The sequence below is a fragment of the Protopterus annectens genome, chromosome 8.part0 (assembly GCF_019279795.1).
Source record: "Protopterus annectens isolate FY-2018-M chromosome 8.part0, PAN1.0, whole genome shotgun sequence".
NCBI lineage: Eukaryota > Metazoa > Chordata > Ceratodontiformes > Protopteridae > Protopterus > Protopterus annectens.
The window spans coordinates 349292299-349312447 of NC_056741.1; the positions used below are offsets into that span (position 1 = coordinate 349292299).

The window sequence follows — 20149 nt, forward strand, 5'->3', positions numbered from 1 at the left end:
TAGACTGGACTTTATTTCGTTCACAGAATACCCTAGGCATCTTAGCACTGCTATCACATATTCCAAATGCTGAAGAAGCACGTCCCTTCCTTGAGCCAGAATCAGGCAATCGTCCAAATAAGGATAGATTTGTATTCCTTTTAGCCTGAAGAAAGCTATCACTGGAGCCAGAACCTTTGTGAACACTCTGGGCGCAGTAGATAAGCCAAAGGGCAATGCAGAGAACTGATAATGAGAATTCCCAGCTCGAAAACGCAGATACTTCCTGCAAACTAGTCTGATAGGAACATGAAGGTAAGCTTCCTTGAGATCCAAAGTTACCATCCAGTGATCTTTGCCCAGCAGAGGTAAAAGCTGTTGTAACGTCAACATTTTGAACTTGGGAATGTCCAGATAAGTGTTGAGGATAGACAGATCCAAAATTGGTCTCCACGTGTTCCCCTTTTTTGGTACTAGGAACAGGTGAGAATAAAATCCTAGGCCCCTTTCTGGCACAGGAACCGGCTGAATGGCCCCTATTTGGAGCAACAGAGAAATTTGCTTGTGAGCCTCTTTCCTTTGTTGAGGAGGAATGTCTGGCATGCCTTTGAAAGGAGGCAAGGTATGGAAATAAAACCTGTAACCGTGGTGAATGATATCCAATACCCATCTGTCTTGGGTAATTAAACTCCAGTTTTCTTTGAAAAGTGCCAACCTTCCTCCCAAAGGTGCTGCCAGACGAGAAGATTCTGGCAGCTGAAAAGGCAGGTCATTGGGTCTGTTTACGAAAGGACTGACCCCTGCCCTCACCAGAAGACTGAGCAGGTGAACTCCCTGTTCTAGGCCTAAAGAACCTTGAGCTCTGCCCCTACCACGCCTAGACCTACCCCTAGACTGGGAATCATAAGCAGGATATGTCCACCCCTTGGTAGGCCAATTTCTACTAAACTTGGAGGCTGAACCTGCAAAAATCTTTAACAGTCTGCATAGACTTAGCCTTGTCTTCCATTTTCTTTAGAACTGCTTCCACAGGCGAACCAAACAACACATCAGATTGTAAAGGAGCATCTAAAATCCTTGTCTTCACATGCTCAGCTAAATTCTGATCCCTCAGCCAGGCGTGCCTGCGAAGAACCGAACCAGTGGCAGCCACCCTCGAAGAGGCCTGCACAGCATCAAAACCACATTGCAAAGAATGCTTACCCACCTGTTCAGAAACATGAACTAAATCCTGCAACTCTTTACACTCAATACCTTCCGCCAAAGCATCAACCTTAGACTTTAATTGCGAAAGGAGATAATTTTGGTATTTCAACATGTGAAACTGGCAATTCAAAGCTCTCATGGCCAAAGTGGAAGAAGTATAGACTTTCTTTCCCCATCTATCCAAAGCCCTTGCCTCTTTATCTGGAGGAACAGGATTTTTAACAACAGAAGCCTTAACACCTTTAGGCCCCTGTGAAACAGTTTCTGGGTCTGCCCTAGGACTCTTAAAAAGATACTTATGAGCTTCAGGCACCCTATAATATCTGTCAGGTTTAACTGGAGCAGAAGGCAAAGAATCAGGGTTCAGAGAAGCCTCTGCAAACACATCCTCCACCACATCTAGAACAGGAGGTATAGCTAAAGGCCTATGCTGGGGTAGAAACAAAAATTCCCTAAGCCTTTTCCTGGAATCAGAGAAATCCTGACCTTCCCATTTAAAATGCTCCCTCATGGAATGAAGAGTCTCTGAAAATGAAAAATCCTCAGGAGGAGAAGCAGAAGGAGTAGAATCATCTACATCAGAATCAGAGTAAGGGGAATACTCCTGCAAGTCTTCAGCCGAAGACTCAGAAGCATCCGAACACTGCTCAAAACTCCCAAGCTCAGGTTCCACCCTAGACCTCTTATCAGGAGGGGGCATAGAACCTCTAATCATTGTAATCAAATCTTCTGCCATCTTAAGCATATGCTTCTTAGGTACAGACCCTGAAGAACTAGGGGCAACACCTGAAACAAAACCTGGCCTGCCCCTGGGAGAAGCCTTGGAAACAGCAGGAGGGCCTAACCACCTTAGGAAGGGAGGGAAGAACAGCTACCTGAGAAGCCCCTTCCGCCTGGCCTACCTCCTGAGAGGTCACATCTTGCAGTAATAAAGTCTCTCCCTGGGATTCCAAAGAAATTTCTGGCTGAACCTCTGGCTCCACCGAGCCCTCTAAAGAACCGGCGTCCGCACGGACGGTTCTTCCAGCCTAGGCTTTGCTGTTTTGTCCTTGCGCTTTTTGGACGAAGCGGGCGTCGGAGCATCCGACGGCATTTTATAATTACACCGCTTCCCAAACACTAACCTGGCACAATCTAATCTTCTCTTTATAGTGCGTTTGTTAAATCTAGCACAAGAGCGACAGCCAACAACGTCGTGCTCAGGCCCTAAGCAAGGTATACACAAGGTATGGTAATCCCTATGAGGTATCTGTTTCCCACAAGAAATACAGTTATTCACTTTTTCTGACATCCGGTAAAATACTGAGGCAAGAAAAAACCAAAATATTCCCCAACGGGGTACTTAGCCAACTTGGATTCGGTCTGAAACTCCGACTTCGGAAAATCTCAGAACGCCAACCTGCACTTGCAAAACTGCTTCTGCATCGGACCATGCGGCAAAAAAAGACTGAGAAAATGACGTCGGTCATGCGCATTTGTACCCTGACGTCCTGACGTCAAACTAATGCGCCTTGACCGACGTCAGCCTTATACTTTGGTATTCGGGCCGACTGGGACAGCGGACTACCCAAGTGTCAGGACTGCAGCAATGTGAGATGAAGAACATCACAAAGAACATCTGGATGAGAAAAAATATAATAAAGAGGACATAGAAGGTTCTGAAATAAGCGATGAAGACAAACTGAAAGGTAGTAAAAGGGAAAAAAAAAGAATTCTATTTGTAAAAGACAGAAAAAGAAAATTTAAAGGGACAAGTACAAAAGAAAAAAAGGAAGGAAATGGAAGAAAAAGAATACGTACAGCTAAAGACTGAGGCTTGGTATAATGATCAAGGTGTTTGATTCACAGACACTAGGTATAGTGTTTGATTCTCACCTTTGGGAAGAAAATTCGTTAGGCTTAGAATTGCCTATTGAGAAAGTTAGCCTTGCAAATAATTATGAACTTAAGAAACCACAAAACTAAGGAAAAGGGAAAATTTAAATTTTAGGGTGTTTTCTGCAAATGTCAATAGTATTACGAATACAGTAAGAAAAACAGAATTTTTGGAGTGGTGTAATACATGTGATGTAGATGTAATTACATTAGAAGACAAAATTTTAACAAATGAAAGATTACAAACAGAGAAACTAGGGCAGGAAAGATGATCTGGAATTTAGGAAATGAGAGATGCTCTGGAATAGCCATTTTCTGTAGAAATACAGTAATGACGATATTAGATGTAACATTAGCAAAAATGGGAAGATTAACCATTGTAGATTTGAAGTGGAAAGAACAATTCTACAGAATAACACTGTATGCTTATACCAACTATAAAGAAACACAAAGCTTATTTCATCAGATTTTTCGACTATATAATGATAAACGTGATTATTATAATAACAGGAAATTTTAATTGTCATTTAATAGGCAAGTGCAAAAAGAAAGGAAATGATACAAGATGATGTGGTAAGTTAAAACTGTGGGACAAATTCATGGACTTTCTGTTGTATATATACCCCTTTTGTAACAGATTTTACAGTATCAGAAGGTTTAGTTATAGGAGAAGGGGAGGTAGTCGAAACAGGATTTTATGATCATCTTGCAATATGTCTAGAGATAAAAGAAAACAAGCAATATATTAAACTACACAAATGAATAAAAAGGATAAATGAGAAAGCACGGAATGGAGGAGGAGAGAGATTACTAATAAAGTTATAAAAAGATCATATTACTATGAGAACATTTTATAAAAGCTGGTCTGAATCGTGGGCGATACTTAACGAAAAATATATAAGATTTTTTTTACAGTGGTAATATAATGTGAAAAAAGTAGAGAAAGAATAATATAAAAGAACATATAACAGTGCATTTGAAGATTTAGAACATAAGGACAGAAAGTGCTTTGACAAAAAAAAGACAAGAATTGTTGATTTACAATCAAAATCCTGAACACAGATTCTCTGTAGGAGGTATATCGGATGGCAGATAGCAGACTGCAGTGTTGCCGACTATTACATGCTCGATTGTTCATGTCAGCAAATGCCATTGTGCATTCGCTGATATGAACTCGATGTAATGACTAGAGATTGTGGTACTGTGTGGATTGGGACATTTGTCCCTTTCCTCACTATAGTCCGATCTCAGAGCTGGAATACAGAGCTAGCTGTGTGTGTGTGTGGGGGGGGGGGGGGTGCCTGCAAAAATGTAACATGAAGTGTAGGAGTTATACTTACCTGTGCTCCTATACGGACATTATGTGCGATATTCAACGAAAATGTTGAATCCTTACCTGAGCTCCTATACGGACATCATGTGTGATATTCGGCGAAAGTGTTGAATCTGCTGAATTCATTCAGCAGATTCAACATTTTGCCTAAGTGATATTCTGCGATTCAACATTACCGTTTGAGGTTCTGAACGGATTTGGTTTAAAATTTCGAGATTTTGACAGTAAACCGGAACTGTTACATAAGCAAATATATATATATATTTTTTTTTAAACAAAGAAGAAGAGAAGTATTGAGTTAATTAAGCAGATTAGTAAAGGAAGATGGTAGTATAATGAGAGAAATAAAAATGCAAAAGAAGAAACAAAGGACTCAGGAAAAGATTACGAATAATTAGTACAATATGCACAAGAAATGTTTAAAGCAAAAAAAAATAGTGAAAAAACATGGAAAGTAAAGAAAAAAGTTAAAAGAAAGAGAATAAAGAGTTGGAGAAGGAGATTTCTTTAAATGAGTTAGATAAAGTATTAGGAAAAGTAAATATAGATGCGGCTGTAGGCTCAGATAGAATAGGGTATGAAATGTATAAAAATTTAAGGGATTGGCAAAAAAAAAAATTATTAAAGATTTTGAATGACTCGTTATTTATGTGGAATACTTAAATTTCATATGGAAGAAGGAAGTTAGAGAATTGAAAAAAACTGGTGACCAAATAGTATAGTAGAATAATAATGATTATAAGATCTTTTGAGATTTGAAACTAAAATGGGAAATATTATGGAAGACAGCATATGTAGTATACAGGGGAAAGGCTGTCAATTATTGACCGTTAAATTGCGGATGACATTATAAAAAGAAAAAAAGAAGTGAAAATCATCGACTTTAATAAGGCATCTGACATGACTGGACATGAAGTCTTACTGGTAATAATGAAAGAATATAAGTGAGAAAAAAAATGATGCATGTCAACATATAGTAATAATAAAACAAAAATACTTGCCAATTACTGGTTAAGCCAAGCAATACATATGAAGAGTGGCATAAGAAAGTGGTGTCCAATGAGTTGTATTACTCTTTGCATTAATTACGGATGTGACAGTATATGAAATATGTTAATGAAGAGGTGGGGTATATACCACCTGAAGGGTTAAGAATTTCAGTCATGTTAACATATGCAGATGACATTATAATAATTGCAAAAATCAAAATGTGGATAAAAGTAATAATTTGCATAAATGGATGTTCAGAGGTGATATGGACGGCTTTAAAGAGAAAAGTAAGATGATGTAGTCAACATCAGGAGTATATGTTTTACAATGAATGAAATTTCTGTGTTGGGTATAACATTTGCAAATAAAGATGCAAGTAGAATTCAATGGGGGGAAAAACAACAGAAAAATAAAGCAAACATGCATTTTCTGGATAACATAAATTATCATTCAGAAGAAGTCTTACTTGAGAAATTCAGTACTGCTGGGAAAAATAGCATATTTGGAAAGTGCATTTGTGTTGCCAACAGTATCTGAAAAGGAATTATTGCAGACATTTTTTTCATTTATATGCAGTTCTAGATTAAACCAAGTAAAAAGAGGGAGTTTTGTACATAAATAAAGAAGGATGTGGTTTAGAGTTAATTAGCCTGGCGGTATATGCTGCTTCATTAAATTTGTACGTGTTAAAGTGGATAAATGAAAAAGATGAGAGATTAGTAAAGTTTGACAAATTTTGGGTATGGTAAAAAAGAGAGAGAAAAATGTGTAAAATGAACTAAAATGTTACCAAGAAAAATATTTTTGTGGAAAATAAAAACCTGATGACATAAAAAAGATAGAAAAGTATGCTATACAAATGTAATAATAAATCCAACAGTTGAAAAAAAATGAATGCTATAAAAATAAGAGGCAAATGGTATAATAAAAGCAGACTGGTCAAGATTTTTTGTGGAGGCTGGTAACAGATAAATGCCAGTAAAAGGAAATTTGCCATATAAATAAAGTGATAAACATGTTTACATTGTCGAGAAGAAACTACAGAACATGAGTAAACATGTTATGGGGGAAACTCATACCTCTCAATTGTCCAGACTTTCACAGAATGTCCAGATTTTTGCCTCATAATTTTGGTTTGTTCCTCAGAAAATGTGTGATTTTCTGGAAAATCACAGAGGTGATCTGAGGACTGAAGTCACTAAATAATGACATACATTTGAGTTTCAGACTCGAAATCCTTCAGAAAATGCATGCTAATACAAAGCCCTGTTATTCTAGCAATATTTAAAATCTGCCCCTATTCTGGGCCTTTGTTTCCCCCACTTCGTCAAGCTTTGTCCAGACTTCTAGGACTAAGAGGTTAAGAAGTATGGGAAAACTATGTAAAGAAGATTTTTTGAAGATATAAAAGAAGTGGATAAAAATAAACAAGGATATGATTAAATATGGCTATTATAACATCTGAAGTAAAGAATATGTTAAAAGAATAAATCAATTATTTTATGTTAAATGGGTTATATAAAATGAAAGAATAAATGAAATTATGTTTAATAGTAAATGGATTTTAGCAACAACATTAAGTAATAATCAGATGGTGGTTACAGAAAAAGGAATGGAAGTCTAATAAGAATGAAAATTTAGCATGGCCGTATAGAAAATTATGAATGTGTTTGTACATATGTAAATATCTAAATATTTTGTAAACAAGAGTTATTTTTTCTACATATGCAATTATAAGTAAATATGTAAATATTTCATAAATAAGAGTTATTTTTATATTTAAATACAAGACCCATACTCCTTTCAATAGGTACCATGGGACTTTTTACATCCACCTGAGCTACCACCAACTTAAGCAAATGGGACCTCAGTTCAAAGTCTCATCCGAAGGATGGCACACTCAAGAGTGCAGTACCTCCATTATGGTACAATGCACTACAGTGTCATCAACTGATCTACCCAGAGTGAGAACAGAAACCACAGCCTTCTGTACCAAAGTCGAGAGTGCTGTTGTGCCATTGACATTGTGGAACAACTGACCACTGAATTTTTTTGGGCCTGCCACTATGAATTATTTTCTCTTTTTTTTTTTTACCATACCTCCTTGTATGCAAATGATTTATCTAATGTCCCACCTAGATGAAAGCCTTCTATTCCTGATCTTCTCCAAGCAAGGGCTAAAGTCTTGAAATACAACGCAAGCAATATTGGGGGCAGGAATGCCCCTGCTTTTTCCTGTGGCTATTTCAAAAATCAAGGACTGTTCAGCAGTAACTCTAATAAAGGCATCTGTGTCCTTAAAGATATATATATCAATTTATAAAGATGCCTGGGAATCCCACGATTTAAGACAACAAATAAATAGTTCTATCATATTTTGTCAAATGCTTTTCCACACTCAAATTCATTATTAGTCGTTTCTGGTCCCAGTTTTTTTTTTTTTTTTTTTGCCTTGGGCAATGATAATAATGTTTTAAAATGACTATCAGTTGTTTGTCACACCTTAATAAATCCACAATGATAGTCTCTCACTAGGTCTGGCATAACATACACCATCCTTTGGCTCTTTATCCCCACAGTTTACAATCTTGATTCAAAATTTATATTGAGCTATAAGAACTCAATTCTAATGGATTCTTTCCTGGCTTTATTAGTAATGAAATAACTGTCCTTTTCCACAATGCTAGAGCTTCCTGCATATTCATTATTATGCTATACAACTGGAGGAAAAAAAGAGTTTCCATAGTTTTCTCACCTATCTTATACAATTCTATTGGAATCCCATCTTTGCTCAAGGTTTTCACACTTATTGCATTTTAATCTGTTGTTTACATTCATCTAACTGGTGTCTGGATCACCTCACCTGACAAGCCTAGGATCTGTATTCCGTTAGTAAAAGTGTTTCATCACCCCTTCTTCTATCATCCACTTCTATTTATATCTACATCTACCTTAAGTATTTTTGAGTACTCTCCACTATCCATTCCTGATCTTTCTCTTGCTTCCCTGTAAAGGGATCCTTCAAATCTGTGTACCTACCTCTCAGTCCTCACTTGCCTGAACCTCAATGCCAATCCTCTCTGTGCCCTAGGTGAACACTCTAAATATGTCTTGAATGGCTCTTGCTTTAAACAGTCCCACGCTCGGATATTTCCTCAATGTCTATTTGAGCCTGCTGGATTTCTTCCTCTGCACTTATTTTTCCCTTAATTAAATAACATAATTCACTCTTGCTGTTCCAAGAATGATGTTCTTTCATATTTTCTTTTTTTCTCACAACCTTTTCAATACAAATGACCATCCTATTTTTTGTTGTTTCTACCTGTCCAGAACACCTTCCTCTTCATCCCCCACCCCTTCGGTTTGTAATATTTCTCAGTGTCCTCCTCAACTAACTAAAAAATTCAGGTGATAAATCTTAATGGGCAAAAACCTCAAGTGTTTAATCTTAACTCTTTTGTCTGTTAACAGATCTATTAACAATGGTGCAGAATCTGATAGTGTGTTGGGCAACACTTCCCAATTACTTAGCAAATACTTGTCCTTCTCTGATACATATGCTCTGCCTATTCTTGAAAACATCCTATAAATCTTGGATTAGTGAGTGAAGTTTACATTATTTTCCCTCAGCACAGACATCCTCTAATCCCAGTAATCAAACAATTTGCCAAAGTATGTCTCATTACTTGGGATCTGTATATTTTGGGGACCCTCCTGAACAACATCTTTGTTGTTTTAGTTAATTTACAATCTATATGTAACCATTCACTTTTTTGATGTTTTTCAAGTTTGTAGGGGTCTATATATACCTGACACTGTAATTACCACTACATATTAACTGTCTTCATCTGTCCATTTACCTAACATCAGAAATTTCAAGCCAAGATATACTAATATTGCTTCCCCTTTTCCTAACTTAGTCCTGATCCTCTAAGCCTACTATTACAAAACCATACCTTTCCAGCTTCGTTTCTTATGTGTTTCTTGCAAACAAATTATATGGGGTAAAATACACTCTCTTGCTTTGCAGGGTTCCGCAACTACTGCTAGTATTAAACTTAAATTAATGCAAGCTGGGGGGGGGGGGCAACCCCATACATCAAGAGATGGACAAGTTATAATGTCAATACCAATGCTCCAGCCATTTGCTGAATGCAGCTTACAACACATTTTACCTTAAAGCCTAGTACAGCTTCTTTAGCCTTGTATGGGCCACTTCTTAGTCAGAGAGCTGGCCAGTTAGCAAAGAACTCCATTCCCACTATAACATTAGTAAAACATATTAGTGTCAACTGCCAAGAGCAGTACTACTGCATGCATTATACTTAGCAAAATAAAATTCTTTATTTTTTTATTTAATCTGTGTGCTGTAACTTTAACAGTATGCAGTTTGAGTAGTAGGTGCTAAAAAATAATATGAAAACAAATGACATGAACAAAACACTGCAGTACCCAAGATAATCTGAACTTGTATAACTGCCAAACAATTTATGATGTAAAAAGAAAACTGCTGTCAATGCAAGTTTGTTTAAAAAAAAAAGAAACGTGATAAGAGGAACCGTTTCACTTGTGTTTAAGTTATGATCAGAAAGTGGCCTGGAAGTAAGTGCAATTCATGCCTAGGTCATAAAATACTAACGTACCTGTTCGACGTGGCTTCTTAGGAGGACTAAATGAATCACTAATTTTAGTTGCAACAGGCAAGCTTGGCTCAAAGTCAGGAATAGTCTGAAATGCAAAGGGAAGAAAACACAGAACTTAAAACAATGAATGAAACCACATAAACAGTTTAGATAAAATACATTTAAAGGAACCTGTAATCCCCTCTTTCTTTGCTCAATGTGTACATCTAAAATTGTATATATTTGTTAATTTTGCACATCAATCATCCACTTACTTTACACCATCTGAAACAATACAGCTGCTAAGAGATGAACCAGGTAAAACTTCCTCTAAAATGTCTGTTTTATATAGCACTGTTCTGTTAAAACCAAAGGATGAAAGATTGGCTCATGCCAGCTCTCCCATCCGCATGAGGGGGTCATGGGGGATGGGTTTCCCAGTCAGTGATATTGTTCCCATGCAAGTGGAAGCTTACACAACAGATGTAGGACTGGAGGGCATGCACAATGGTGTCCCAAGGTGATGACAGCAGCTTTTGTAGGCAGTTTTCTGGAAGCACTCACCAGCCAGGGCAGGGGGGGGGGGGGGTATACAGAATGTCCACATGACAATACAGGTGCTCATGTCAATTCACAAAACCATGATGGTTGCCTGTATGATGGCACCATAGGAAAGGAAGAATGGTGGTCAGCAGGCAATGGGGGAGAAATACCATTAAAAAGCCTTCAACTCCTGAAAATGAGACCTCCTTATGTACAAATTAGAAAATACAGGGCATGGTTCTAGATTTAACAACTGCAGAGAAGACCTGAAATGGGAGCTCACAGTGGATTACACAGTAAAAGGAAACATCACAAAGAAAAAAGCCATTAGAAGGGAAACAAAGTAGCAGTAACAGTCTTCCAAGAACTGCTCATCCTAGCAACTGAATTACTGGCCAGGACCAAAACAGTGAGGGATAAACTAGTAGAAAGGAAAAAAACAATGCAAGGTGGGCATTGCACTTTCTGTTCTTTGCAGGATGACTGTATACTACTAAACAGGACCTGGCAGAAGCAGTGGAAGTAATAGGTGGTGGACCATGAGTGCAACTTAGGAAAGATGAGAGAGATAAAAATGGGTTGCGGAGAAACATTAGAGTTCAAGAACAAAAAAAAAATTCTGAACCTTTCATGTAAGCCAGGATGCAACTCACATTCCACAACAAATTCTACTACTAAACATCCCATGCAATCCAAGGTCTAAATACCTTGGGATAGATGTGTGAGAGACAGCAGCTAAAACTGCAAACTATGAAAGTTAGGAGTACTTTCTTGCGCTTTGTGTAATTCCAATATACACAGCTGCCAACTGTTATTTTATTGGATTCCCTTAGATTTTCACCCACTCATTTTATCCTGCCTTGCAGCTCCTTGATTCACTGGCAATTAGTTTTTCAAGTAAGCTATGAGAAGCTAACAGAAGTCAACAGGCTACTGTGAGGGTAGAAACAAGAAGAGATCCACACCTGCAGGATGCAGCAACTTGATTAAAATAATGCCCAGATTGAGGATATGTACCTGCTGGGAGTTACCACCATTAAAGGCCAAAAAAATTCTTAAAGGAAACACAATGAACTTGTGACAACTACATTTAGAAAGGTCCAAAACACAACTGGTGAAAGAAAAGGGGGATGGGGTGCATCAAACTACATCAGGAAGCTACGGACACAGGAGCAATGACAGATGAATCTCAGCAAGAGTAAGAAAAAATAAACAAACATTCACCCTAAAACAGCACTAAAGGAAATAAACCGTGGATACTGGGTCATAATATACACACATTATATATATATATATATATATATATATATTTATATATATATAAAAGATTAACCAGATAATCAGAAAGAGAAAAGATTAAAAGGGAATACCTGAAACATAAGGGAGGGGAAAACGGGAGATTGAAGACAGGAGCAGAAAGAGAGGACAGAAAAGTAATGGAAAACACTAGACCAGGCTCTACTGATAATGGGACAAGGAAGGCAGAACTAATCTAGGGAGAACACAAGACAGTAGGCTGTTGGGAAGGGGAAAATACTCAGAGGGAGCCTGCAACACCACCATCACAAGGAGAAGCTTTGATCAAAAAATGGGCAGAATGTTAAAAACAAGAGGAGGAACAACCAATAGAGACACTGTAATGGAACAAAAAACAGCAGTTAAAAATTATTAAAAGGGAATGGGCACAAAAACAAGGTTGAGAAGGCAGTGTAGAGTGGAATGACATTTGGGACATATCGGTGAAAGACAGACTGCTTATTAGGGTACGGGATCTACAACTGAAAATCATTTACCCTTGGTACCATAACAAGAGTAAACTTTGTACCAGGAGGAACTTGACCCAAGGGATGGGGATAAATGGCTAGAGGAGGAGGAGATGGAGAAAGGGCAGTAAACAAGACTGGCCGCTCATACAAATGAAGCACTGCAGGTGTAAGTGGAAAATAGGACAAAAGAACTCTCAACTACTGCAAGACTGTAGCAGATGTGAGACAGTGCAATGACACAGAAGATATTAACTCATCAGGCTTTAAGAAGGTGTAATGGGAAGGGTACAAAATTAATGTACCTTTCTTGAGTTGTGTGTGAACACAAAGGTTGCATTCTTTGTGGGTGGTTGCTTTTTGTTCTGATTTGGTTTCTTTTAGTGCCTCTACAGTGGTACATTTAAAAAGTCTGTACTTTCAAAACCGTGAGTACCTTATCTGAGTCCACAACAGTCAAGAATTCAAAAGAGCTGTACACTGAGTGGGAGTTCAAACATGGCAAAGTCCACATTATATGGGCGGCACAGTGGTGCAGCGGTTAACGTTGTCGCCTCACAGCAAGAGGTTCTCCGGTTCGATTCTCGACTGGGGTGCCTTCTGTGTGGAGTTTGCATGTTCTCCCTGTGTTTGCGTGTGTTTCCTCCGGGTACTCCGGTTTCCTTCCACATTCCAAAGACATGCATCTGGAGCGTTTCTCCCCGGGCCTCCGCTGAAAACAGGCTCTGTGGAACCTAGTCGGACATTCCCGGTCAACAAAATGTTAAATAAAATAAATAAATAAAATAAAAATAAATAAAAATATGCATTCTAATGGGCAGGATGACAGAACTATTCAGAAATTGTAGAATCTCAAGAGCAGGAGTTGTATTAATAAGCCATGAAGACAACCATCGCACAACTTTGTAATACAGGAAAACTCTCACAGAAAAGTACAGTTGTGTACACTTACCATAAAAGTAGATGTTGAGTGTATTCACTGTTGCAGTCATTATGTTTGGGTAATCTGCTGGCAGGCTGCCCTCAGTCGGCCAGAAGTCTTGGGTCCTGCGTCGGTTGCTGTCTCCTCTTCCATCACGTCAGGTCGTCAGGGGTATAAAACATGCAGCCAACAAATTTTAATCATTTTTCTTGCCACAGATGTCAGGTGCCCCCCCCCAAATGGGGAGCAAAAAAAATATATCTATATATGCATGTATTTTAGAACACAAAAAATTTACCTCCATCTAAAAGCAAATACACCACAAAAGCTTTTGAGCATAGTGAAGGAAAGAAGAGATATAATAATAGAGAAGAAAGGGGGCTGGTGGGTGGGTAACCCAGACTGTAAAAGTGAATACACTCGAACATCTGCATTTATGGTAAGTGTACACAACTGTACTATGTTCTTCATGTTTCACTGTTGCAGTCATTACATTTGGGTAGAATCACAAAGCTATGGATGGGAGGATGGAATTATAAAGCATTAGGAGCAGCTATAAGGCCCTACAGGACAGCAGTGGCAAAGCCTGCCCTGGATTTAGAAAAGAGAGGTAAATGGTAATTTTGTGAATGTATGAACTGAGCTCCAAGTAGCAGCTTCTAGAATGTCTCTGGTAGGAACCCCTCTGAGAAAGGCTGCAGAAGTAGATGCAGCCCTGGTGGAATGGGATCTGATCCCCTTGGGGACAGGTTTACCATGGTGCATGTAGCAGAAACGAATACAATGGCTTATCCATTTTGAAATAGTCTGCTTTGATATAGCCTTCCTCTCTGTACCTGCAGCAAATGCCACCAGTAGTTGCTCAGACTTTCTTAGAGATTTTGTCCTGTTGTCTGTGTACACCCAATGAATGCAGAATCCGCTCCCCCTTGTCCTGCGGATTTCAGAAAAAAGTTGGCAAATGAATGGTCTGGTTAAGAGCCACACTGGATACCATCTTAGGCATAAAAAAAGGATTGGTCCTGAGGGCCACCCTGTCTGGATAAAAGATAATGAAAGGCTCCACTGCCATGAGAAAGTACAGTTTTGTACCTACCATAAATGTAGATGTTAGAGTGCTAATACAGCTGCAGTCATCACAGATGGGGTCTCCTGCCGTCAGGCGGGTCCTCGGTCGGCCGAATTCCAAAGTCTTGGTCCGGCGTCGGTTGTTGTCTCTTTCTTTCCTGATGTCAGTGCGACAGGGGTATACAAGACACAGCCGATGCCATTTTCTTCAGTCTTTCTTGCCCCAGATGTCAGGTGCCCCCAAAAGGAAGGCAATATATATATATAGATATATAGATATATAGATATATAGATATTATATATAATCATGTAATGCAATATAATCAAAAATCAGTAGTTGCAAGCAAATACATCATAGAAGGATAACCCAATCAGGTTGAAAGTAGAGGAGTTAGCCACTAGGTATGTTCCCAGAGGTGAAGGAGGGAGGGAAACCTGGACTGCAGCTGTATTAGCACTCGAACATCTACATTTATGGGAAGTACAAAACTGTACTATGTTCATCGTGCATACAGCTGCAGTCATCACAGATGGGTAGAATCCCAAAGCTACGCACAGGGTGGTAGGCACTAGGTGGAACTGGGAGGAGCCAGAATGCCCTGCAACACAGCAGTGGCAAAGCCTGCTCTAGTTTTGGAATATAAAGGTAGGTGGTAGTGTTTGGTGAAGGTATGCACAGAACTCCAAGTGGCTGCCTCCAAAATATCTTTGGTTGGGACTCCTCTGAGGAAGGCTGCAGAGGTAGCGGTGGCCCTTGTGGAGTGGGATCTGATGCCTGCAGGTTCAGATTTACCATGAAAGGAGTAACAAAAACGTATGCAGTGACCTATCCATTTTGAAATTGTCTGTCTGGAAATAGGCTTCCCTTGAGCTCCTACAGCATAGGAGACAAAGAGTTGTTCTGACTTCCTGAAAGGCTTTGTTCCATCCAAATAGTAACGCAGCTGTCTATGGATGTCTAAGGAATGTAGCAGCCTTTCCCCTTTGTTTTGAGGATTGGGGTAAAAGGTAGGTAAGTGTATGGCCTGATTTAAAGCTACCCTTGATACTACCTTAGGCATAAATGACGGGTTGGTTCGTAGAGAAACCCTGTCCTGATGGAAAATGAGAAAGGGCTGCACAGCCATGAGGGCTTGTAGTTCCGAGACCCTACGTGCTGAGGTAATAGCCAGAAGGAAATCTGTTTTCCAGGACAAATATTGCAAATCTGTTGAGGCAGCTGGTTCAAAGGGAGGCAATGTTAATTTTTCTAGAATGTAATTTAGGTCCCAGGCTGGTATTGGTTGTTTCCTTGGAGGTCTTACATTCGTAGCCCCTCTGAGGAACTGCTTTAAGAGTGGGTGAGAGAATAAGGGTGGATCAGTGTTGTATTCTGCAGAAATGGCTGAGGCATGTATTTTAATGGAGGAAAATGAAAGTCCACTGTTCAGCAGCTCAGCTAGATACTGTAATATCTGAGGCAAATTCAGTTTCCTAGGATCCTGGCCCTTTTTCTCATTCCAAACGCAATACCGTTTCCATTTTGCGGAGTAAGCTTTTCTAGTAGATGGCCTTCTTGCCTCCAAAATGACATCCTGCACCTCCTTGGAGAGTAGGGTCTGTTGTGGTGCTAAGGAATTTTCCATGCAGCCAGGTTGAGTGTTTTCAGCTGGCTGTGTAGAATTTGGTAGCTGTGCTGAGTCAGGAGAAGAGGCATTAGAGGTAGGGTCCAGGGAGGAGAGTGTGTTAAACTCCTCAGGAGTGGGTACCAGTGTTGTCTTGGCCAGTCTGGTGCAATCAATATCATCCTTGGTCTGTCTGCTCTTGCCTTCAAGAGCACCTTGGGCAGTAGAGGCAAGGTGGAAAGGCGTAAACTGTCAGTGCTGCCCAACTGAAAGAAAGGGCATCCACCCTCCAGGCCTTTGGATGAAATGTCCTTGAGCAGAATTTTGTCAATTGATGATTCTTGTGGGAGGCAAATAGATCTATGTCTGGCCTTCCCCCGCTTGGATTACCTTTGTAAAGACTTGAGGATGCAACTTCCATTCGTGCGGATCTGTCATATTTCTGCTTAGATTGTCTGCCAACGTGTTTTCCAAACCTGGCAGGTACTGTGCTTGAAGTTCGATTTGACATTCCAGAGCCAAGTTCCAAAGTGACATGGCCAGCCTGCACAGGGGGTATGAATGTGTTCCTCCTTGTTTGTTTATGTACCACATTACTGTGGTGTTGTCTGTTCTTATCAATAACTGTCCTGGATGCAAAAGGTCTTTGAAAGCTGTAATTGCATTTATCACTGCTAGCATCTCCTTTTGATTGATGTGAAGATGCTGTTCCTTTTGGGACCACTTGCCCTGGATGCACCTGTCCGTCATGTGTGCCCCCCAGGCGTAGTCTGAGGCGTCTGTTGTGATGACTTGATTTGCTTGAGGCTTGCAGAATGGTAGACCTGTGTTTGTTTGGCATGCTAGGGCCCACCATAGAAATTCCTTTTGCAAACATGGAATTAGTGGTATTATTGTTTCCAAACTGTGGCTGTGTTGAGACCATAGGTTCTTTAGGTACCACTGAAGTTTCCTCATATGCAACTTTGCATATGGGATTAGAAGAATGCAAGATGCCATGAATCCCAGAGCCTGCAGGATTTTCCTTGCAGTAAGCCTGGTACAATTTGCTAGTGTCTTGAAGTACTGAGTTAGTTGCCCCTGTTTTTCTGGCGTAAGATAGGCCATCTGGGTGTTTGTGTCCAAGTTGGCACCCAGGAAAATTATATTCTGAGATGGTGTTAGCCTGGATTTCTCTTTGTTGACTGTGTATCCCAGGTAATTCAATAACCGTGTTACATAAGCCAGATGTTCCAGAAGTAAGAATTTGCTGTCCACCTGGATCAGGCAATCGTCCAAATAAGGGTAAATTTGTATCCCTTGAAGTCTGCAGTAGGCAATCACTGATGCCAGGCCTTTTGTGAATAATCTGGGTGCAGTAGATAAGCCAAAGGGCAATGCAGAGAATTGATAGTGGATTGAACCTGCAAGAAATCTGAGGTATCTTCTGCAGCTTTGTCTGATTGGGACATGCAGGTATGCCTCCTTGAGGTCCAATGTTACCAGCCAAGACTCTTTGCCCAGCATGGGAAGAAGCTGCTGTAAGGTGAGCATCTTGAGTTTTGGTACGAGTAGAAATGTGTTTAGGATGGATAAGTCCAAAATGGGTCTCCAATCGGTTCCCTTCCTTGGTACCAGGAATAGTCTTGAGTAAAAACCTTGACCTTGTTCGTGAGTAGGTACCTCTTGAATAGCTTTCATGCCCATGAGCTTTGAAATTTGTATTTGAGCCTCTGCCCTTTGATTGTGTGGCAGGTTCGGCATGCCTCTCATTTTTGGAAGAGTGTGAAAATGAAATCTGTAGCCTCTGTTTATAATGTCCAGGATCCATTTGTCTTTTGTGACAATATGCCAATATTTTGAAAATAATGTCAGCTTTCCTCCCAAGGGTGCTGCCACCTGAGCCTTGCTTGGCATGCAAAGGGGAAAGTCATTGGGTTTGTTTCCTGTATTGTTGTGCACTGTCTTCACCACCTCTTGGTGCTGGAGATTGCCATTGTCTGCCTCTATATGATCCTTGAGATTGTCCTCTGCCCCTTGTGCGCCTGTATCTACCTATTTGGGGCTTGTCCGTGGCTGGAAAGGACCAATTTTTTGAAGACCAATTTCTGCTAAAACGTGGTGATTGAACCTGTAGAAAAGCCTTGACTGTTTGCATTGATTTAGCTTTTTCTTCCATTTTTCGTAGAATCTCCTCAGCATTAGTACCAAATAATACATCCTTTTGTAAAGGAGCATCTAATAGTTTAGCTTTAACATGGTCAGGAAAGGTTTATTCCCTAAGCCAGGCATGTCTACGAATGACTGATCCTGTAACAGCAGCTCTACTTGAGGCTTCTAGAGCATCATAGCCACATTGTAAGGTGTGTTTACCCACTTGTTCTGCACTATGCATCATATCCTGCAACTCCTTTAAATCTGGTTGTTCAGATTGTGACATTTTATTCTTTAATTGTGATAACAGAAACTGCTAATATTTAAGCATATGGAACTGACAATTTAAGGCCCTCATGGCTAGGGTGGCTGAGGTATATACCTTTTTTCCCCACCTTTCTAAGGATCTAGACTCTCTCTCGGAAGGTAATGGATTCTTAGCAGTAGAGGCCTTCATTCCCTTGGGGCCTTGAGAAATGGTTTCAGGGTCTGCATTGTCGCTTTTGTAAAGGAACTGGTGTGAGTTAGGAACTCTGTAGTACCTATCAGGCTTGACTGGGGCGGGAGGCAGGGAATCCGGTTTAAGACAAGCCTCCGAGTAGACATCATCAAGTATGTCCAAGACAGGAGGTATCGCCAGAGGTCTGTGCTGAGGTAGCAAAAGAAATTCCCTAAGCCTTTTCTTGGAATCTGAGAAATCTTGGCCTTCCCAATGGAAGTGTTCCCTCAAGGTATGCAAGGTTTCCACGAATGAAAAATCCTCTGGGGGGGGATACAGAAGGAATAGACTGTTCTGCATCAGAATCTTCAAAAGGGGAGTACGAATGCTCCTCCACATCAGAATGTTCTGAAATAATGGAGCCCTGGTCAGAAGAGGGAGAATCTTCCTCCACTCTGGGTCTCTTGTCCGGAGGGGGCTGGGAACCCCTGATAAGAGTAATTAAATCCTCAGCCATTTTGAGCATCTGCTTTTTAGGCATGGGGCCTGGAGATGGGCCCTGTGCAACCGGCCTCTTGGGATGCATGGCTGATTTTGACTTAGTGAAGGCCTTTATGGAAAAGGAAGAAGAAGGTCTGAAGACACCATGGGTGGAAGTGGACCTGTCCACATTAAGAGGCTCAACACTCACAGCGGCTTCGGTAGCTGTAGTTGGGGTATGGGCAGAGGAACCTGCGGTCTCGGTTACAGAAGACACCGCCAGAGAAGCGTCGTTGGTAGTCAGGGGCTGCGTAGGCGCCTCACTGAGAACCGGACCACGTGTAGCCGGTTTTGGCGTGGTGTCGGAGGAGACAGCGGTCCTCGAGTGTCGTTCTTTGTCTTTGCGTTTTTTGGTCAAAACGGTAGTCGGAGTCTCCGACGACATTTTATAATTAAAAGTTTTACCAAAAAAAGTGCTGGGCGAACTCCGCCCGACGCTTAATAGTGCGTTTATTGAAAGTAGCACAAAAGAGACAGCCCGAGACGTCGTGGTCTGGGCTTAAGCAAGGTATACAGAGGGAATGGAAATCCTTATGCGGTATTTGCTTCCCACAAGAAATACAATTGTTAACTTTGTCTGACATCGGTCTGAGGCAAGAAAAGTTTCCCCAACGGGGTACTTAGTTTTAAAGAAGACTTCGGTTTCCAAATTTTTGTAATTTCAGGAGCTGGCCGACCGGCACTTGCGAACTGCTTCTACTTCGGGCACCGCGTGGCAAAAAAGACTGAAGAAAATGGCGTCGGCTGTGTCTTATATACCCCTGTCGCACTGATGTCAGGAAAGAAAGCAACAACGACCGACGCCTGACCAAGACTTTGGAATTCGGCCAACCGAGGACCCGCCTGACGGCAGGAGAACCCATCTGTGATGACTGCAGCTGTATGCACGACGAACATCCTGTAGTTCTGAAATCCTCCTAGCTGAAGTGACTGCTAAAAGAAAGGCCGTCTTCCAAGAAAGAAATTTTATGTCTGCAGTAGCAGCTGGTTCAAAAGGAGGTAGGGTGAGTTTTTCCAGCACAAAATTGAGGTCCCATGCAGGAGTCGGTGCTCTCCTGGGATGTCTCAAATTTTTGACCCCTCTGAGGTACTGCTTTAGCAGGGGATGAGAAAAGAGAGGAGGGCTCTGTGT

General features: G+C 40.5%; 1 protein-coding gene across 2 annotated transcripts in view; it reads right to left on the minus strand.

The window, feature by feature from the left end:
- The window catches only part of CASP2 (caspase 2), a 672789-nt gene that overhangs the window by 395786 nt on the left and 256854 nt on the right, over positions 1-20149 (minus strand). For both annotated transcript variants that reach the window (XM_044079856.1, XM_044079857.1), the window contains one exon: positions 10027-10111. In XM_044079856.1, coding sequence (XP_043935791.1) covers positions 10027-10111 — 85 coding nt within the window. The remainder of the gene's footprint in view (positions 1-10026; positions 10112-20149) is intronic.